The sequence below is a fragment of the Rattus rattus genome, chromosome 4 (assembly GCF_011064425.1).
Source record: "Rattus rattus isolate New Zealand chromosome 4, Rrattus_CSIRO_v1, whole genome shotgun sequence".
In the NCBI taxonomy this organism is placed as follows: Eukaryota; Metazoa; Chordata; class Mammalia; order Rodentia; family Muridae; genus Rattus; species Rattus rattus.
The window spans coordinates 1,497,542-1,520,243 of NC_046157.1; the positions used below are offsets into that span (position 1 = coordinate 1,497,542).

At 39.9% G+C, this 22,702-nt stretch overlaps 1 protein-coding gene and 1 pseudogene across 1 annotated transcript in view; one reads left to right on the forward strand and one right to left on the reverse strand.

Annotated features, from left to right (window-relative positions):
* Pkp2 (plakophilin 2) overlaps positions 1-22,702 on the forward strand; it is a 70,630-nt gene that overhangs the window by 19,807 nt on the left and 28,121 nt on the right. The window contains exon 5 of the mRNA XM_032899809.1: positions 17,045-17,252. Coding sequence (XP_032755700.1) covers positions 17,045-17,252 — 208 coding nt within the window. The remainder of the gene's footprint in view (positions 1-17,044; positions 17,253-22,702) is intronic.
* On the reverse strand, positions 9,560-10,235 carry LOC116898612 (annotated as a pseudogene).

Genomic DNA, 22,702 nt, shown 5'->3' on the forward strand with positions numbered 1-22,702 from the left:
TGAGCCTGGGTTACCTCACTTAGGATGCCTTTTTATTTTTTAGCTCCAGACACGTATCTGCAAATTTCAGGTGCCATTTTTAAAATAAAATGAGTAATATTTTTTCTTTTTTTTTTTTTTTTTTTTTATTAACTTGTTTATTTCTTATATACATTTCGTATGTTTTTCCCTTTCCCGGTTTCCGGGCAAACATCCCCCTCCCCCCTCCCCTTCCTTATGGGTGTTCCCCTCCCAACCCTCCCCCCATTGCTGCCCTCTCCCCAACAGTCTAGTTCACTAGGGGTTCAGTCTTAGCAGGACCCAGGGCTTCCCCCTTCCACTGGTGCTCTTACTAGGATATTCATTGCAACCTCCGAGGTCAGAGTCCAGGGTCAGTCCATGTATAGTCTTTGGGTAGTGGCTTAGTCCCTGGAAGCTCTGGTTGGTTGGCATTGCTGTACATATGGGGTCTCGAGCTCCTTCAAGCTCTTCCAGTTCTTTCTCTGATTCCTTCAACAGGGGGTCCCGTTCTCAGTTCAGTTGTTTCCTGCTGGCATACGCCTCTGTATTTGCTGTATTCTGGCTGTGTCTCTCATGAGCGATCTGCACTCACATTTTGATCATCCGTCTTGAGTTTCATTTGTTCTAGGCATCTAGGGTAACTCAAGCATTTGGGCTAATAGCCACTTATCAATGAGTACATACCATGTATGTCTTTCTGTGATTAGGTTAGCTCACTCAGGATGATATTTTCCAGTTCCAACCATTTGCCTACAATTTCATAAAGTCATTGTTTTTGATAGCTGAGTAATATTCCATTGTGTAGATGTACCACATTTTCTGTATCCATTCCTCTGTTGAAGGGCATCTGGGTTCTTTCCAGCTTCTGGCTATTATAAATAAGGCTGCGATGAACATAGTGGAGCACGTGTCTTTTTTTATATGTTGGGGGCATCTTTTGGGTATATGCCCAGGAGAGGTATAGCTGGATCCTCAGGCAGTTCAATGTCCAATTTTCTGAGGAACCTCCAGACTGATTTCCAGAATGGTTGTAGCAGTCTGCAACCCCACCAACAATGGAGGAGTGTTCCCCCTTTCTCCACATCCTCGCCAGCATTTGCTGTCACCTGAGTTTTTGATCTTAGCCATTCTCACTGGTGTGAGGTGAAATCTCAGGGTTGTTTTGATTTGCATTTCCCTTATGACTAAGGATGTTGAACATTTCTTTAGGTGTTTCTCAGCCATTCGGCATTCCTCAGCTGTGAATTCTCTGTTTAGCTCTGAACCCCATTTTTTAATAGGGTTATTTGTCTCCTTGCTGTCTAACTTCTTCAGTTCTTTGTATATTTTGGATATAAGCCCTCTATCTGTTGTAGGATTGGTAAAGATCTTTTCCCAATCTGTTGGTTGCCGTTTTGTCCTAACCACAGTGTCCTTTGCCTTACAGAAGCTTTGCAGTTTTATGAGATCCCATTTGTCGATTCTTGATCTTAGAGCATAAGCCATTGGTGTTTTGTTCAGGAAATTTTTTCCAGTGCCCATGTGTTCCAGATGCTTCCCTAGTTTTCTTCTATTAGTTTGAGTGTGTCTGGTTTGATGTGGAGGTCCTTGATCCACTTGGACTTAAGCTTTGTACAGGGTGATAAGCATGGATCGATCTGCATTCTTCTACATGTTGACCTCCAGTTGAACCAGCACCATTTGCTGAAAATGCTATCTTTTTTCCATTGGATGGATTTGGCTCCTTTGTCAAAAATCAAGTGACCATAGGTGTGTGGGTTCATTTCTGGGTCTTCAATTCTGTTCCATTGGTCTATCTGTCTGTCTCTGTACCAATACCATGCAGTTTTTATCACTATTGCTCTGTAATACTGCTTGAGTTCAGGGATAGTGATTCCCCCTGAAGTCCTTTTATTGTTGAGGATAGTTTTAGCTATCCTGGGTTTTTTGTTATTCCAGATGAATTTGCAAATTGTTCTGTCTAACTCTTTGAAGAATTGGATTGGTATTTTGATGGGGATTGCATTGAATCTGTAGATCGCTTTTGGTAAAATGGCCATTTTTACTATATTAATCCTGCCAGTTCATGAGCATGGGGAGATCTTTCCACCTTCTGAGGTCTTCTTCAATTTCTTTCTTCAGTGTCTTGAAGTTCTTATTGTACAGATCTTTTTACTTGCTTGGTTAAAGTCACACGAGGTATTTATATTATTTGGGTCTATTATGAAGGTGTCGTTTCCCTAATTTCTTTCTCGGCTTGTTTCTCTTTTTGTGTAGAGGAAGGCTACTGATTTATTTGAGTTAATTTTATACCCAGCCACTTTGCTGAAGTTGTTTATCAGCTTTAGTAGTTCTCTGGTGGAACTTTTGGCATCACTTAAATATACTATCATATCATCTGCAAATAGTGATATTTTGACTTCTTCTTTTCCGATCTGTATCCCGTTGACCTCCTTTTGTTGTCTGATTGCTCTGCTAGAATTTCAAGAACTATATTGAATAAGTAGGGAAATATTGGGCAGCCTTGTCTAGTCCCTGATTTTAGTGGGATTGCTTCAAGTTTCTCTCCATTTAGTTTATTGTTAGCAACTGGTTTGCTGTATATGGCTTTTACTATGTTTAGGTATGTGCCTTGTATTCCTATTCTTTCCAGGACTTTTATCATGAAGGGTGTTGAATTTTTGTCAAATGCTTTCTCAGCATCTAATGAAATGATCATGTGGTTTTGTTCTTTCAGTTTGTTTATATAATGGATCACGTTGATGGTTTCCGTATATTAAACCATCCCTGCATGCCTGGGATGAAGCCTACTTGATCATGGTGGATGATTGTTTTGATGTGCTCTTGGATTCGGTTTGCCAGAATTTTGTTGAGTATTTTTTTGTCAATGTTCATAAGGAAATTGGTCTGAAGTTCTCTTTCTTTGTTGGGTCTTTGTGTGGTTTAGGTATAAGAGTAATTGTGGCTTCATAGAAGGAATTGGTGTGCTCCATCTGTTTCAATTTTGTGGAATAGTTTGGATAATATTGGTATGAGGTCTTCTATGAAGGTCTGATAGAATTCTGCACTAAACCCGTCTGGACCTGGGCTCTTTTTTTGTTGGGGAGACCTTTAATGACTGCTTCTATTTCCTTAGGAGTTATGGGGTTGTTTAACTGGTTTATCTGTTCCTGATTTAACTTCGGTACCTGGTATCTGTCTGGGAAATTGTCCATTTCCTGTAGATTTTCAAGTTTTGTTGAATATATGGCTTTTATAGTAAGATCTGATGATTTTTTTTAATTTCCTCTGAATCTGTAGTTATGTCTCCTTTTCATTTCTGATTTTGTTAATTTGGACACACTCTCTGTGTCCTCTCGTTAATCTGGCTAGGGTTTATCTATCTTGTTGATTTTCTCAAAGAACCAACTTTTGGTTCTGTTGATTCTTTATGGTCCTTTTTGTTTCTACTTGGTTGATTTCAGCTCTGAGTTTGATTATTTCCTGCCTTCTACTCCTCCTGGGTGTATTTGCTTCTTTTTGTTCTAGAGCTTTTAGGTGTGCTGTCAAGCTGCTGACATGTCTCTTTCCTGTTTCTTTCTGCAGGCACTCAGCGCTATGAGTTTTCCTCTTAGCACAGCTTTCATTGTGTCCCATAAGTTTGGGTATGTTGTACCTTCATTTTCATTAAATTCTAAAAAGTTTTTAATTTCTTTCTTTATTTCTTCCTTGACCAGGTTATCATTGAGTAGAGCATTGTTCAGTTTCCACGTATATGTGGGCATTCTTCCCTTATTTGTTATTGAAGACCAGCTTTAGGCCGTGGTGGTCCGATATTGCGCATGGGATTATTTCTATCTTTCTGTATCTGTTGAGGCCTGTTTTTGACCAATTATATGGTCAATTTTGGAGAAAAGTACCATGAGGAGCTGAGAAGAAGGTATATCCTTTTGCTTTAGGGTAGAACGTTCTATAAATATCCGTTAAGTCCATTTGGCTCATGACTTCTCTTAGTCTGTCTACGTCTCTGTTTAATTTCTGTTTCCATGATCTGTCCATTGATGAGAGTAGGGTGTTGAAATCTCCTACTATTATTGTGTGAGGTGCAATGTGTGTTTTGAGCTTTAGTAAGGTTTCTTTTACGTATGTAGGTGCCCTTGTATTTGGGGCATAGATATTTAGGATTGAGAGTTCATCTTGGTGGATTTTTCCTTTGATGAATATAAAGTGTCCTTCCTTATCTTTTTTGATGACTTTTAGTTGGAAATTGATTTTATTTGATATTAGAATGGCTACTCCAGCTTGCTTCTTCAGACCATTTGCTTGGAAAGTTGTTTCCCAGCCTTTCACTCTGAGGTAGTGTCTGTCTTTGTCTCTGAGGTGTGTTTCCTGTAGGCAGCAGAATGCAGGGTCCTCGTTGCGTATCCAGTTTGTTAATCTACGTCTTTTTATTGGGGAGTTGAGGCCATTGATGTTGAGAGATATTAAGGAATAGTGATTATTGCTTCCTGTTATATTCATATTTGGATGTGAGGTTGTGTTTGTGTGCTTTTCTTCTCTTTGTTTTATTGCCAAGACGATTAGTTTCTTGCCTCTTCTTGGGTATAGCTTGCCTCCTTATGTTGGGCTTTACCATTTATTATCCTTTGTAGTGCTGGATTTGTAGAAAGATATTGTGTAAATTTGGTTTTGTCATGGAATATCTTGGTTTCTCCATCTATGTTAATTGAGAGTTTTGCAGGATACAGTAGCCTGGGCTGGCATTTGTGTTCTCTTAGGGTCTGTATGACATCAGTCCAGGATCTTCTGGCCTTCATAGTTTCTGGCAGAAGTCTGGTGTGATTCTGATAGGTCTGCCTTTATATGTTACTTGACCTTTTTCCTTACTGCTTTTAATATTCTTTCTTTATTTTGAGCGTTTAGTGTTTTGACTATTATGTGACGGGAGGTGTTTCTTTTCTGGTCCAATCTATTTGGAGTTCTGTAGGCTTCTTGTATGCCTATGGGTATCTCTTTTTTTAGGTTAGGGAAGTTTTCTTCTATGATTTTGTTGAAGATATTTACTGGTCCTTTGAGCTGGGAGTCTTCACTCTCTTCTATACCTATTATCCTTAGGTTTGATCTTCTCATTGAGTCCTGGATTTCCTGTATGTTTTGGACCAGTAGCTTTTTCCGCTTTACATTATCTTTGACAGTTGAGTCAATGATTTCTATGTAATCTTCTGCTCCTGAGATTCTCTCTTCCATCTCTTGTATTCTGTTGGTGAAGCTTGTATCTACAGCTCCTTGTCTCTTCTTTTGGTTTTCTATATCCAGGGTTATTTCCATGTGTTCTTTCTTGATTGCTTCTATTTCCATTTTTAATTCCTTCAACTGTTTGTTTGTGTTTTCCTGGAATTCTTTCAGGGATTTTTTGATTCCTCTCTGTAGGCTTCTACTTGTTCTCTAAGGGAGTTCTTCCGTCTTTCTTGAAGTCCTCCAGCATCATGATCAAATCTGATTTTGAAACTAGATCTTGCTTTTCTGGTGTGTTTGGATATTCCATGTTTGTTTTGGTGGGAGAATTGGGCTCCGATGATGCCATGTAGTCTTGGTTTCTGTTGCTTGTGTTTCTGCACTTGCCTCTCGCCATCAGATTATCTCTAGTGTTACTTTGTTCTGCTAATTCTGACAGTGGCTAGACTGTCCTATAAGCCTGTGTGTCAGGAGTGCTGTAGACCTGTTTTACTGTTTTCTTTCAGCCAGTTATGGGGACAGAGTGTTCTGCTTTTGTGTGTGTAGTTTTGTCCCTCTACAGGTCTTCAGCTGTTCCTGTGGGCCTGTGTCTTGAGTTCACCAGGCAGGTCACTTGCAGCAGAAAAGTTGGTCTTACCTGTGGTCCCGAGGCTCAAGTTACGTTCAGGGTGCTGCCCACGGGCTCTCTGCGGTGGCAGCAACCCGGAAGATCTGCGCCGCCTCTTCCGGGAGCCTCCGTGCACCAGGGTTCCAGATGGCCTCCGGTGTTTTCCTCTGGAATCAGCAATGTGTGAGAGCAGTCTCTTCTGGTTTTCAGGCGTGTCTGCCTCTCTGAAGGTTTAGCTCTCCCTCCCACGGGTTTGGGTGCAGAGAACTGTTTATCCGGTCTGTTTCCTTCAGGTTCTGGCGGTGTCTCAGGCAGGGGCTCCTGCCTCACCTGGGCCCTCTCCACGGGAGCCCAGGGCCTTATACAGTTTCCTCTTGGGCCAGGGATGTGGGCAGGGGTGGGCAGTGTTGGTGGTCTCTTCTGCTCTGCAGCCTCAGGAGTGCCCACCTGACCAGGCGATAAGGTATCTCTCCCCACGGGTTCTGGGAGCAGAGAGCTGCTGGGTCGGGATCCCGGGGTGTGGGACTTCCGGTAAACACAGGACGTGCCTGGTCCTAGAGGGATTCTGCCTCTGTTGTCCCGATTCCACCCGGCAAGTCACTTGCAGCAGATAAGTTAGTCTTACCTTTGGTCCCGAGGCTCAAGTTCGCTCGCGGGGTGCTGCCCACGGTCTGTGTGAGGTGAGCTGCGGACCAGGTAGACATTTGCGCCCCCTCTTCCGGGAGCCTCCGTGCACCAGGGTTCCAGATGGCCTCCGGTGTTTTCCTCTGGAATCAGCAATGTGTGTAGAGAGCAGTCTCTTCTGGTTTCGCAGGCGTGTCTGCCTCTCTGAAGGTTTAGCTCTCCTTCCCACGGGATTTGGGTGCAGAGAACTGTTTATCCGGTCTGTTTCGTAATATTTCATAATGTAACTATACTAAATTTTTATAAAGTCCATAGACGTGTAGGTGATTTCTAATTTCTAGTTATTATGAATCCAGCAGCAATGAACATGGTTGAGCAAATGTTTCTGTGTCAAGATGACACATCCTTTGGGTATATACCCAAGAGTGATATCACTGGATCTTGAGGGACATGTTTTCCCACCTTTCTGAGGAATTGACATTGATTTCCATAGTGGCTCTGGACAAGTGTGGAGACACACACACACACACACACACCCCGCCCCCCAGCCAGTACTGTGTGTTCCTTTACTCCATAGCCTCACCAGTATGATCATAGTCGTCCTGAGAGGAGTAAGATAAAATCTCAACAATGCTTTGGTTTTGGTTTTCTTGGTGACTAAGGGTGTTGACCATTTCTTCAAATGCTTCCCGGCCATTTGAGTTTCCTCTTCTGAGAATTTTCTGTTTAGATCTGTGCCCTAATTTTAATTAGTTTATTTGTTTTCTTCATAACCATTTTCTAAAGTTCTATGTATTTTGAGTATTAGCCCTCTAGTGGATGTGTAGTTAGTACAAATCTTTCGGCATTCTGTGCCCTGCTGTTTATCTGAATGATAGTGTGCTTTGCTTTGCAGTTTCACCAGTTTCTATTTGTTAATTCTCAGTGCCTGTGCCAATGGTGTTCTATTCAGAAAGTTTTCCTGTACCAATTCACTCAAGATTATTCTTCAGTTTCTCTTCTACCAGGTTCTATCTGGTCTTACATTGAGGCCTTTGATCCATTTGGAGTTCAGTTTTGTGTGCTGTGATAAGTATTGATCTATTTGGGTTCTTCTATATGTAGTCATCCGGTTTGACCAGGCCTAGTTTTTGAAAGTGCTATATTTTTTCCACAGTGTATTTCTGACTTCTTTATCAAAAATAGGGTGTCCATAGGAGTATGAACTTATTTCTGGGTCTTCAATTCAATTGAAGCCATCAATGTGTCTGTTTCTTTGCCAATTCGATGTTGGCCTTGTATTCTGTAGATGCCTTTCTTTGTAGTACAATTTTGGGCTAAGGATGGGGAGACCTCCAGCAGCTCTTTCATTAGTCAGGATGGTTTTCGCTGTCCTGAACCTTTTGTGCTTCCATGGGAAGCTGAAAATTGTCCTTTTAAGTTCTATAAAGAACTGTGTCAGAATTCTGATGAGGATTCCAGGGAATGTGTACATTGTTTTTAGTAGGGTGGCCATTTTTACTGTCTTAATTCTACTGACCCATGAGGATGAGAGATCTTTCCAATTTTTTTCCAATCTCTTTTCAATTTCTTTATTCAATGTCTTAAAGTGTTCATAATGCAAGGCTTTCTCTTGCTTGATTACAGTTTCCTCCAAGGTATTTTATATTCCTGAGCTATTGTGAAAGGTGCTGTTCCTCTGATTTCGTTCTCAGGATGCTCAGTATTTTTATATTGGAGGGCCACTGATTTTTGTGCGTTAGTTTTGTATCTAGCTACTTTGCTAAAACTGTTTATCAACTATGAGTTTTCTAGAGGAGTTTTTAGGGTCCCTGATATAGAGTATATCATCATCTGCAAATAAAAATACTTTGACTCTTTTCTTTCCACTTTGTATCACCTTGATCTCCTGTTATTGTTCCAACTAAAACCTGAAGTACTGTATTGATAAGGTATGGAAAAAGTGCATAACCTTATCTTGTACCTGATTTTAGTGGAAAAGCTTTCGGTTTTTCTCTATCTAGGTTGATTTGGCTCTGGACTTATTATAAATTGCCTTTATTAGGCTTGAGAGATGGCTAAAAGTTGAGAGCACTGGCTGTTCTTGCAGAGGACCTGGGTTCAGTTCCCAGCACCCACATGGAAGGTCATAGCTGTTTGTAACTCTAGTTCCAGGGGACCTGACACCTTATTCTGGCCTCTGCAGGTGCTAGGCATGCAAGTGATACACACATATACATGCAAACAAAACACACATATACATAAGATAGACAAACAAGTAACTAAAAATAAATACATTGCCTTGATTACGTTTTGATATGTCCCTTATATCTGTAACCTCTTCAGGACTTTTATCTCAAAGGAGTGTTCAGTCTTGTCTTAGGCTTCTTCTGCATCTAATGATCTCAAAGATTATCATGTGTGAATTTATATTGTGGATTATGTTTATCGATTTATTATCTTTTTAATGTGCTGTTGGATTCGGCGTGCAGCTATTTTATTCAGAACTTTTTACCTATGTTCATAAAGGAAATTGGTGTATAATTTTCTTTTTTGAGTCTTCATGTGGTTAAGGAATCAGGGTAACTGTGGACTTGTAAAATGAATGGGGCTTTGTATGTTCTTTGTATTTTGTAGAATAATTTGAATAGTATTGGATTTTAATTCTTCTTTAAAAGTCTGATAGAATTATTCTCTAATACCATTTGGCCCTGGAATTTGGGAGGGGGGGTTGTTTTTTATTTTGATTTGTTTGTTTTGGTTTTGATTTTACTTTAGAGACTTTTAATTACAGCTTCTATTTCACTAGAATGTATAGATGTATTTAAATTGCTTGTCTGGTCTTGCTTTAACTTTGGTAAGTGGTTATATATCAAGAAAATTATCTGTTTCCTTTTGATTTTTCTATTAAGAGTACAGGTTTTCAAGGTGTGTCCTTTTGATTCTCTCAATTTCCTCTCTGTCTGTTGCTATGGCCGGTTTTTTATTTTTGTCTCTAATTTTGTTAATTTGGATTTTCTCTCTCTCTCTGCCTTTTGGTTAGTGTGGCTAAGGATTTGTAAATTTTAGTTGATGTTCTCAAAGAACCAACTCTTTGTCTCACTGATCTTTTTTTGTTTGTTTGTTTTTGTTTTTGTTTTTTTTAAATCAGAAAGTGTTTAATTAATTGATGAGAGAAAGCTGGTCCAAGAATGGCAGGCAGATTCTGTGGAGTGAGAATTAGAAGCGAGGGGCTCCATAATCATCTGGCATCTGCTCGATGTTGTATCTGTGATTAGAAATGTACATGATTGGGATGCCAGGGATCTTCCGGATTCTTCGTTTGAGGTCACAGTCAACTGTAGCCACAATGTAACACTTGTGCTGAGTCACCCTCTCCACCAGGCAGTCATCAGCATAGGTTCCTTTGTGTGTGCATGGCAATCGGTCAAATCGGGGATCCTTGGCGATTCTTAGTGCTACACGATACTTCTGTCCTAATTTCTCAATTTCAGCCATTACACAATCGGTTATACAAGGGATACACTTGGCGTACAGACAGTTCATCATTGACTGCACTAAGTCCAGTTTGGCTTTAATGGAAAAGTGGATGAAGTTGGTATCCACAAGATGTGGTAAGGTGGACCCAGCTGTGTATTACACTGGACGAACAAGCAGGAAGGATGCGGGGGGACTTCTCTTTCCTTCAGCGCACTAGGATCTTTCTTTTCTTTCTTTTTAGGCTTCACCTATCCTTTTCTTTAAGTCGCTCATCTCTGAGACTGAGCATTCGCTTCATAGTCACATATTTCCTTGTTTTCTTTTGCTTCCCCATGTTCACGATGCACTCCTGTTTCTTCCCTGATCTTTTGTATTTTGTTTGTTTCTATTTTACTGATTTCAGCCCCACTGAGCTTCACGGTTTCTTGCCTTCTACTCCTTTTGTGCTATTTCTTTGTCATTGTTCTTCAGCTTTCAGCTCTGCCGTTACATTACCAATGTGAACTCTTCAGCTTTTTATGTAGGCACTTAGTGCTATGAACTGGGCACTGACAACCACCCTCACTTTGTCCCATAAACTTGGGTATGTTATGTTTTTATTTTAATTTAATACTAAACCGTGTTTAATTTCTTTCTTGATTTCTGAGTTTGTAATCTTTCTGTTGTTATTGTGGATGTGGCTGGCCGGCTTTAATCTGTACTGGTCAGATTTGATACAGGGTGTTATTTCAGTCTTCTTGGGGTTTTTTGCTTGTTTGTTTGTTTTGTTTTGTTTTTTGTCTGAGTGTGTGCTCAATTTTGGAGAAAATTCTTTGAGGTGCTGAGAAGACAGTATATTCTTTTGTGTTTGGGGAAATGTTCTATAAATATCTGTTAGGTCCATTTGATTTAATGTCAGTCAACTGCAGTAATTCTCTGTTTAGATTTGTCTGTCTACAAGGAGAGTTGGGTATTGAACTCTCCCACTATCAACATGTGATGATCAATATGTGATTTAAGCTTTAGTAATCTTTCTTTTGTGAACTTGCGTACCCTTGTGTTTGGTGCATAGATGCTAGGAATTACAGTGCCCTGTTGGTAGATTATTTTTTCCTTTGGTAAGTATGAAGAGTCCTCTATCTCTACTGATTAATTTTGGTTTGAAGTTTATTTTGTTAGATACTAAAATGGCTGCCCCAGCTTGCTGCCCATTTGCTTGGAATATCTTTTTCAATCATTATACTGTGATATGATGTCTATTCTTAATGTTAAGGTTTGTTTCTTGGATGCAACAGAAGGATACATTTTGTTTTTAAATCCATTTTGTTAGTTTGTATTTTCTTGGGGAGAATTGAGATCATTGGTGTTGAGAGATGTCACTGAGTGTTGGTACCCATTATTTCCTTGCTCTGGTGCTGGGCTTTCCCTCCCATCTTTTGATAGTATTTATTCCTTGTGTTTTCTTCAATGTGGTTAACTCTTCCAGTTGATGTTTTCTCTCTAGCACCTACTGTAAGGCCATGTTTGCAGACAGACACTGCTTGAATTTCCTTTTATCAAGGAATGTTTTCCCTCTATCTATTGAAAGAATAAATCCTTAAATTTGGTGTGTCTTAGACTTTGAAGACGACCTCTCCAGGAATTTCTGGCTTTTAGAGTCTACACAATAAAAGTCATGTTTGTTCATCTTTTCCCCTTTTTGTATTTAATCTTCTTTCTTTGTTCCAGGCATTTAATGTTTAATTATTATGTGCCATGGAGGAATTTCTTTTCTTGTTCAATATTTTTGGTGTTTTGTATAGGCATCATCTTCTTTGGATTAGGAACATTTTTTTTCTATTTAAAATATTTTCTGTGATTTTGATCTGCCTTCCTCTATCCCTAATATTGGTAATTAGTCTGTTTGTTGTATCCCAGATTTTCTGAATGTTTTGTGCCAGGAGCTTTATAGATTTAACATTTTCTTTGAATGAGGTATCCATTTTTTTCTGTCTTCAGTATCCATCTTCAATATCCAAGATTCTTTCTTCCATCTCTTGTATTTTGTTGGTGAGTCTTGCTTCTAAGGTTTCTGTTTGAGTTCCTGAACTTTTTATTTCCACTTTTTCCTTAGTTTGTGATTTCTTTAGTGATTTTTATTTCCACTTTCCTGTCTTGAACTATTCTGTTTCTTTACATTCCACTGTTTGTGTTTTCATAGATTTCTTTAATGGAGTTATTCATAACTTCTTCAAGGACATCTAATATTCATAAAAGCTATTTTGAAGTCCTTGTCTTGTGCTTTAGTGATATTGTATTTCTTGTAGCAGTGTTGCTGTCCTCTAATAGGTAATCATTGTTGTCTCTGTTATTTATTGTGTTTTTATGTTGGAGTCTAGGCATTTGTGTTTGGGGAGATTATAATTCCTGGTGGTACTACCCATTCTTACCCTTGCTGGCTGGGTGTTTCATTCTTTGGTTTCTGTTACCCTCTCTTGTTCTTAGAAGAGTGTATGGCTATGGGGTGCCTGGTAGGGAATGCTTTTGGAATCCTGGTAGGTGTGGCCACTGGGGATTTCATGTAAGAAAATTTTTCTAATATTGGCTGAGCAAGGGTTGGTCTTTACTTCTTTTTCCTTTGGTAGCATATAGAATACCTTCCAGTACCATAAGCATTAGTCTAATTTTTTTTTTTTTTTTTGCTTAGTTTACCTTGTGCTTCAGGTAGAGGCATTTTAGACAATGCCACCCACAAAGTCCTCTCTTGAAATGCCAGATTTGGCCTAACTTTGAACCGATCTATTCAGTGTTTGCTTCATTTTTGTTTTTTATGTAACTGCTTTTCATAAAAAGTATTCCCCTTAAAGTTACCATAACTATGAAGTAGATAATATATATGAAACTCAACACTATGCTGACGCCTCAGACAGAATGGAAAGGAGAAAGTTGTTGTGGTGATTATTTTGATTATAATTTACTATTTAGATTATTTTATAATGCTGTTTTTTTTTTCCTGTCTTGCTAGTCTTTTCCCTGATCAACTCAAAAGAAAATATAAGGTTTGAAGACTATTGCCATAAATTCCACTTTTGCTATATTTTATTATTCATTTATTACATGAATGTGCCTACACACATGTGACATGATACACAAGTTGTGAGAGGACAACTTGTGGGAGTCGATTCTCTTCCTCTGTCTTTCTGTGTCTGCAGACTAGCTGCCGACAAGCTTTCAGGGATTCACCTGTCTCTCCTCTCATGTCCTAGTAACAGCCTGCACATTTCACAGCTTTTCACTTGATTTCTGGGCTTTGAGAGGTTCAACTTAGGCCGTCAGGCTTGGAAGCAAGCACTGTTGCCCACTGCGCCATCTTGCCAGTCCTTGCTATCCTTTCTGTATTAGGGAGGGAAGCTAGAGTTTGATATACTGTATAATATGCAGATGTGTCACTGGCATCAGCTATACAACATTCAGGTACCCGGATGCCTCGTTTGACAACAAAACCCATGGTCAGTCAGAAAAAAGACTTCTTAACAACATCTGCATTATGATGATTCGAATGAGTGAGGTCTATACCACGTGCCCTTCCCAACTTAAAAATTTGCCAGACAGATGCAGACAGAGGCAACGATGTGGACAACCCTGAGACGGAAAGTTAGCATCAGATGATGTGTTCACATCCTGATTCCTTCTGTGGTGTTTGCAACCTAAAACACTAAATCACTGCTCAGATTTAACTGCTTGTATTTAACACCATTCATGTTTACCTTATTTTAATTGGCCATAATCTGTAGATCTAATGCATTTATTTTATTTTATCTTGTTTTTTGGGTTTTGTTGTTGTTGTTGTTTTGTTTTGTCTTACTTTGCTGTGTTTGGAGACTGGGCCTCACGTTGTAGCTTGCTAGCCTTTTCTTTCAACTTCACAAATGGTAGGATTACAGGAACATATTAGCATATTTAGCTAAGAAATCCGCTTTTCTCTTCCCTTCCTAGGTGTAGCTCTTTCTCTTAATAGACATATTCTCCCTTGCATGCATGGGTAGAAGAAATGTTTTAAATGGCACATTCAAAGGTATAAATTTTTTACTTAAAATTTCCACATAGCTTATGTCATCCCTTTAAATAGTCCAGGCAATTGGCAGTAACTTAGATTTGGAGGCAGATTTCAAGGCTTCTAATGTTGCCCATAATAAATGTATTTTCCCTACTATTCATTTTCATTAACCATAAAAATTTATTCTGGAAAAAGTATTTATTTAATTTTGTGTTGTTTCATCAAACTTTCCTAGTCCCCAGATTTAAGGTTATCTTTTATTTTATTTTTTCCAGGCTTTTATTACCAAGCTCTTTTCTCTTCTTGAGCAGATTTTTTTTTTTAAGCGACAAGAACTGCATTTTATTCCACAGGCAACAAGACTATACCTCAGCAGTTTAAATTCTTTTTATTTTCTTTTTCTTTTTTTATTGGATATTTTCTATTTACATTTCAAATGTTATCTCCTTTCCCAGTTTCCTGTCCATAAACCCCCTATGTCATCCCCCCTCTCCCTTCTTCTATGAGGATGTTCCCCCTCCCCAACCACCCATCCCTTCTAGTCTCCCCGCCCTGACATTCCCCTACACTGGGGGTTCCAGTCTTGGCAGGACCAAGGGCTTCTCCTCCCATTGGTGCCCAACAGGCCATCCTCTGCTACATATGCATCTGGAGCCATGGTTCTGTCCATGTGTACTCTTTGGGTAGTGGTTTAGTCCTGGGAGCTCTGGTTGGTTGGTATTGTTGTTCTTATGGGGTTGCAAGCCTCTTCAACTCCTTCAAACCTTTCTCTAGCTCCTCTCAATGGTTTGCTGCTAGCAGGTGCCTAACTATATTTGTCATGCTCTGGCATAATCTCTCAGGAGAAAGCTATATCAGGCTTCTGTGAACATGTACTTCTTGGCATTAGCAATATTGTCTGTGTTTGGTGGCTATATGTATATGGGCTGAATTGCAAGGTGGGTCAGGCTCTGAATGACCATTCCTTCAGTCTCTGCTCCAAACTTTGTCTCCATATCTCCTCCTATGAAAATTGTGGTTCCCCCTTTTAAGAAGGAGTGAAGCATCTACACTTTGTTCATCCTTCTTTTTGAGTTTCACCTTTTTTGGGGGGGGGAGCTGGGGACCAAACCCAGGGCCTTGAGCTTGCTAGGCAAGTGCTCTACCACTGAGCTAAATCCCCAACCCCTTCTTCTTGAGTTTCATGTGGTCTGTGTATTGTATCTTGGATAATCTGAGCTTTGGGGCTAATATTCATTTACCAGTGAGTGCATACCAAGTGTATTTTTCTGTGATTGGGTTACCTCACTCAGGATGATATTTTCTAGTTCCTTCCATTTGCCTATGAATTTCATGAAGTCATTGTTTTTGATAGCTGAGTAATATTCCATTGTGTAGATGTACCACATTTTCTTTATCCATTCCTTTGTTGAAGGGCATCTAGGTTCTTTCCAGCTTCTGGCTATTATAAATAAGGCTGCTATGAATATAGTGGATCATGTGTCCTTGTTATATGTTGGAGCATCATTTGGGCGTATGCCCAGGAGTGGTATAGTTGGTCCTCAGGTAGTACTATGTCCAATTTTCTGAGGAAACTCCAGACTGATTTTGATAGTGGTTGTACCAGCTTACACTCCCACCAACAATGGAGGAGTGTTCCTCTTTTTCCACATCCTCACCAGCATCTGCTGTCACCTGAGTTTTGATCTTAGCTATTCTGACTGATGCGAGGAATCTCAGGGTCCTTTTGATTTGCATTTCCCTGATGACTAAGGATGTTGAACATTTCTTTAGGTGTTTCTAAGCCATTCAATATTCCTCAGCTGAGAATTCTTTGTCTAGCTCTGTACCCCATTTTTTAATAGGGTAATTTGAGTTTCTCAAGTCTAACTTCTTGAGTTCTTTCTATATATTGGACATAAGCCCTCTATCTGTTGTAGGTTTGGTAAAGATCTTTTCCCAATCTCTTGGTTGCTGTTTTGTCCTAACCACAGTGTCCTTTGCTTTACAGAAGCTTTGCAAATTTGTGAGATCCCATTTGTTGATTCTTGATCTTAGAGCATAAGCCATTGGTGTTTTGTTCAGGAAATTTTCCCCAGTGCCCATGTGTTCAAGGCTCTTCCCTGCTTTTTCTTCTAATAGTTTGAGTGTATCTGGTTTTATGTGGAGGTCCAAGATCCCCTTGTACTTGGGCTTTTTACAGGGCAATAAGAATGGATCGATTTGCATTTTTCTACATGCCGACCTCGAGCTGAATTAGTACCATTTATTGAAAATGCTATCTTTTTTCCACTGGATGGTTTTAGCTCCTTTGTCCAAGATCAGGTGACCATAGGTGTGTGGGTTCATTTCTGGCTCTTCAATTCTATTCCACTGATCTACCTGCCTGTCTCATCCTAATATATTAAATGTCTTAATGCCACATCAGAGTTAATTAATAGGGTTATTGTATTAGAGTTCTCTAGAGTCACAGAGGTTATGGAATGTCTCTCTATATTGAATTTATAGGGAATTTATTGTGATGACTTACAGGCTGCAGTCCAATTAACCCAACAATGGGTAGCTGTGGATGCATAGTCCAAGAGTCTAGTGGTTGCTCAGTCCCACGAGGTTGTTTGAGGTGGCTTCTGTAGAAGTAGGTTCCAACAGATATACTGGCAAGTAAGTGCGAGCAGGTGAAAAAGAGTAAATTTTCCTTCTTCCAATTTCCCTATGTAGGTGTCTAGCAGAAGGTGTGGCCCAGATTACAGGTGTGCACCACCACACCTGGATTTGGGAAATGCTTTGTCCCAGGCTGACCTTAAACTGAGATCTCCTTTCCTCAGTCTCCTGGGATTAATGGTGTGTACTACATTGCCTGGGCCTAAGCTTTTCATGGCCACTGTGCCTCAAGATCTCCATGCCAAGATCCAGGTCAGAAAATTGTGAGGGGTTGGGGATTTGGCTCAGTGGTAGAGCGCTTGCCTAGGAAGCGCAAGGTCCTGAGTTCGGTCCCCAGCCCCGAAAAAAAAAAAAAAAAAAAAAAAAAAAAAGAAAATTGTGTCTCCTAGCCTCAAGATCTGGATCACAGATGTGGCCTCCAATTCTGGATTGTAGTTCATTCCAGATACGGTCACGCTGACAACCAGGAATATCCATACAGTTACATACATGTATTCTTTCCCTAGGTCCATCAACTTCAAGGCATCCCTAAACTTCTGCAGCTGCTCAAAGTTCAGAACGAAGACGTTCAGCGGGCTGTGTGTGGGGCCCTGAGGAATTTGGTATTTGAAGACAATGATAACAAGTTGGAGGTCGCGGAACTGAATGGAGTGCCTCGGCTGCTGCAGGTGCTGAAGCAAACCAGAGACTTGGAGACAAAGAAGCAAATAACAGGTATTTCCTACTAACCAATAAGAACCGAACAATGCAAAGCCAGCCGGATGCTTTATGTCATGTGTTTTTCTTATGTTTCCTGGAGTGGATGATGAATAGAGTCATTGATACAAGCCATCAGGAGGTGGCTTGTAACCAGGAATTTGAAGTCCTGGAGGAGTTTCTTCTGGAGGAGAAAAGATTCTGAAGTTTTTGCTTAATATTTTAAATGGAAAACTCTATAAACTTATGAGTAAGTGTTTTTAAAACAACTTTTAACGACTAACTACATGAAAAATTTCCTTAGCTTCACCAATAAACTACCTTTTGGTTTGAGCATAGGTGGGAATTTGATGTTACCCCACATATCCCCAACATTTTAGAGGAAAATGAGAAGCATGTCCAAGTGTTTATTCGACAGTCAACATTCTGCATCTGTGAGGGGAGGGAAATGTAGAGGTCCATAAATGATGTATATGTATATGTATATGTATATCTGTCACTCACATGAAATCATCTGCTTTCAGATGTTAGACACAGAGCCCCAGGCTGGGGAAATTGTTTTGATTTTCCATCTACTCAGCTAAAGAATGAAGGACTTAGTGTGATAAAAGACCAGACCATGCATCAGAATTCAGCATTTTCTTCATGCACAACAACCCATAAGAAAATCAAGCATATTCTCCTTTTCATGGTCAGAAAACACTCGGGAGGAGGTCTTCTCATTGTGGGTCTTAAAAGGGCCTTAGTGGTGTGTTAAAGGAGAGTGACAGTTGTTCTTGGCAAAGTGAACGTAACTAGAAGGTAGGGAGGGGGGATCAAGCTGCTGGTCACATGAAGGAAACATGGAAATTAATAATTGGGTTAGGATACATAGTAGCAGGAAATCTTGGACGAGGGGGTAATTTTGTGAAAATAATCCATTAATCTACACCTTTCTTGTACAGATGATAGAAGGCTAAAGTCAGAGCATTCTGTGATGCTGATGCCATAGCAACCATCCAGGCATCAGAGGGCATGTATACAGCTGAGGAGTAGAGTCCAAGCCAGATCTCCATATAGGAGGACATTTAATTGTATTAACTATACCGACTGTTTTGCATTTGATACAAATTGCCCTGAATGATTCCCTTTATCTCTGAAACATGCTTTCTATGCCTCAGAAAGAGATCCTCCTAACATAGACACTTGTACAGAGTAAGAAAGCTATGTGTAAGTTTTCCTAAGTCTCAGAGACTGTTTCACTTAACATGGCCACATGCACATAGTGAGAAGCCTGCATGTGAGTCTCCCCTTTATTGGGCCTGCTCTCATTTGTCTGTGTCATTTCTGACCCTTAGTCTTTAGTGAAGAGAGCGATGTTTCTTCACTGTAAAAGTCTGTATTTTGTATGTAAACATAAAGGAGATTTACTTAAATGGCTGTATTCCCTCTTGTAGTGGGCAATATTAGTAAATGGCTATAAGACCCCTTTACCAGTTTCTCATTTTTTTAATATCGTCATATTTGGCCATAAACTTATGGACAATGGAATTCTTACAATTGCTATGTATTCAAATTATCACTGACAAGAATAAGTTTTCATTTTTTGTCTTGGCTAAAATGAGTACCTATTGGTAGAAAGCAGGTAGACTGACCTCAGCAGAGAAAGAGAGAGAGAGAGAGAGAGAGAGAGAGAGAGAGACAGACTTAGGTTCTGTGAATAAACTTCTATGAAGTTAAAATAGAGGCAAATAAAAGCGTAAACCTTAAATATTATGTTGCTGAATCTAAAATCTATTAAGTGACATCTCTTCAGAGTCATTAGCAGTCATTAGACCATTGCTTTCCTAGTTGTAGATGACTGGGAGGCATTGAGATGATACTCAATTCCTGCAGAAGTGAAATCATCCAGCAATGTAGGTGGAAAGGGAAAAACCTCCATATGGGGGTTGGGAGTGGGGGGTGCCCTAACAGGGCAACAAAGACAAAACATTGATTTAGGAGGTGTTAATCCAGGAGTACTGGAAGGAAATGTATGCTAGCTGCAACCAGGAGGATTAGCAATGCCCAGCCATTGAGCTAGTCAAGGCATATCAAAATTAGCTGGGGGTTGGGGGGGAGGTTTGGTTCATTCGAGAATTCAGAGAGCTCTTAGATGGGTGCAGCACATGTGTGCCCCACCAGGAGTCAAATCGGATTAACAAATTCACCACTATACCTTGTACCACAAATTTGTGGATTTTATGAATGTATGTTGTTTCCCTAGGTATGCCGTGTAGCCTTGACTAGCCTTAAACTTGCCTCATTCTCTTGTGTATTAGGATTGTAAGTACCATCATGTCCAGAAAGGAGCTGTTTAATTGTCCACACAAAAACACAGGTTTCATCCCAAAGGGTGTGAGTAGTTTTCTCTGAGCTGGATAATACTGCTATGTCCTAGGATCCAGAGTTAGATTACCCCAAGTATTCTAGTGTGGTAATGATTTCATGAAACTTTGATAATAACAGAATAAAATAAGGTGTTGCTGAATACATTGGTAGAAACATCAGGTAGGAAGATTAAAGCTAAGTGAAGAAGTCTCTGGAAATCTTAGATACTTTCTGATGACACTCTTAGTCTTTGAATTGGTAGAAGCTGGAGTCTGTTTGTATATTGTAGAAGGATTTTTTAACCAAGCCATAGGGCTTTTAGGTCATATGCAGAGGTAGTTAATAACATAGTATTAAAGTGATTAAAGATCTCTTGAGATGATTTGATGCTCAACTCACCACCATCATAGCAATTTTAACCAGTCTCATAGAATATTTAATATAGGTGTCCCCAGTACTTACACTCAGAAATATAAATTCTTATAATCCATTTTGAGATTCTGGTGCAGTAAACCTGGAGAGAGGACTAGATTCTGATCTGTCATTGTGTTCCTTCGCAGACTTCTATTAAACACTAACTTAAGGATAAAAATCCTTGTTAATACACTGGTAAGAAGTGAACTAATTTTTTTACCCAGCCCAGTTACAAAGCTGGATCTTCTAAGTAGGCCTTTCTGGTTTCTACAAAGTCTTCCGGTTTCTACAAGGTTTCTATAAGGTCTACTGGTTCCCCACAAATCTCTCTCCTTAAGATTTTCAGCTGATGATTCTGGCTTTGCCTTCTGTAACCACAGAGGGTGGGCTTCATTTGTTTAACCCAGCCTTTCTTTAGTGATTGGACATATAATGACCCTAATATCTCTTAGCTGTGTGCTAAGGAATTACCCTATTTCTAGCCGATTACTGTTAAGTTGTGTGTATATGTGCAGAAGGGTATGTGGATATCGCCAAAGAATTATTTCTTCTGATGTTATACCATCCAGAAATCTGGTGGCTGTGACCTAGGTATACATTAGCCTACATTATTTTTTTTTTCAGCTTTTTTTTTTTTTTTTTTTTTTTTTTTGGTTCTTTTTTGGAGCTGGGGACCCGAACCCAGACCTTGCGCTTCCTAGGTAGCGCTCTACCACTGAAACTAAATCCCCAGCCCCCATTATTTTTTTTTTAAAATCTACACAAAACTTCCTAAATTATATACTTGCTTAGATATAGTGTAGCATGCCAATCTAAGAAGGGTATATAATGACTGTTAAAGGAAAATTCCATTCCCTTTGTTTAAGGTAATCCTCTTTGATTTTATGTAAGATGTACTGAGTACTTTGAATGGCTCTTTGTAAAAAGAGGAAACTTCACTGTGCGTCAGATTTTTAAGCCACTGACAAGCAGAGAAACTCGTTGATTTGTTTGCTTATTTTGAACTCAAGGAAGTTCCTACCCATGCAGCCCTGCCTCTCCCCCACATTCCCTCTGGCTTTCTCTCCTGCTTCTCTCCGACTTTCTTTTGTAGCTTATTAATCAAAACTCAACCTCAGGCCTGCCTTTACATTGTCTCCAACTACCTTCTGAGTTTTATTCTCTCTGTCCCCTTCCAGGGCCTCTTAAGATGAAGTGAGAGGGATGAAGCCATTGTATTGCAGAACCCACGGCTGAGACACTGCTCCTGACTAACCCCAAATGCTAGTTTGATCAGGAAAAGACTTCCTGAAGTCCAGAAATACTGTTCCCAGCAGACATCAGTCCTACTGTGACCATATCTAATGGAAACTATGTGTAGGCTGCATGAAACTCTGGTTGCTGTTTCAAAAAAATTATCCACAGCCAAAACAAATTGTTTGAGCCTGAAACATTAGGCCTAATTAGTGTGTTTTAGTTGACTGGGGCATAGAGCTATGTAGACCATTATTTTAGTTATTAAAATCAAGGGAGGTGATATCACGTATCATAAAGTAGATATCTTATATATCTATGCTTTCACTGCAGTACATTTAAGAAGTAGGAATTACTGAGTGGGAGAATGGAAGATGATGAGATGGGAAGGTAGCATCACCCCTTCTCTCTTCTGGCCTCTTTGCCCTTTCTTGGATGGCAGTTAATTGGAGGACCTTATTGGAGACAAAAGATAGCAAGACAACATCACACATGGGCAAGGCCATTGTCACAGCAACATGTAGGTCCGTAGTTCCTTCACTGAGAAGTATTTTGGTACCAAAGCTACATTTTAAAAAATCCTAGACACACACACACACACACACACACACACACACACACACACACACACACACACACACACACAATTTTCTGTTATCTTTTAGTACCAAGCTCTAGTTTCTATGTGTAAATGCCCTGGAAAACCTGGGTTTGTTTCGTTTTCTTTGTTTTGTCTTGTCTTTTGAGCTAGGGTTTCTTTGTGTGTGGTTCGGCTGTCCTAGAACTTGTTCTGTAGACCAGGCTGGCCTTGAACTCACAGGGCTTCTCCCGCCTCTGCCTCCCAAGTGCTGGGATTAAGGTGTGGTGTGTACCACCACACCAGCCAACTTGGTATTTTATTTTCTTAATTTTTTTCCTGGCTGGTTGGCTACACAACCTTTCCCTTTAATAATGGCATCAGGGGGGAAATGAGTGTTGTGTGAGCAGATGTGACTCCGATCTCTGACCATAACACTGTGGAGACATAAAAGGCAGTGCTTTTTGTCTTTCACTGCCAAACTCTAAAAGTAAAAAAGAAGGTAAGCAAGTCCTGAGGGTAGAAATTCTGTCGTGGGGCAGCAGTTGACAAACATTAACTAGGAGTGTTGACCAGCTGCTGCAGTAGAATAGAGAGAAGTGTTCTGCAGCTGTTCCTGCCGCAAGTGGGACAGAAAGTACCAGGTTACGGGTAGTGAGGAGCAACACTTAGGAACATTGTTGTCTCCTGGTGTTTCTGGAAGAGAAAAGCAAAAAGACAAAATTCCTTTAAACTATTGAAACAGTAGTTACAGGGGGTCAGTTTTCTCACCTCTAGCTGGAGTATGTTAGGTAGATGAGGTCAGCTTTGTCGGAGAGTCCATAAAAGAAACAGCAATAAAGCTTAAGTGTGTGTCATTACTTTCTTTAGTGCTAAGATAAAATACCAAACAAAA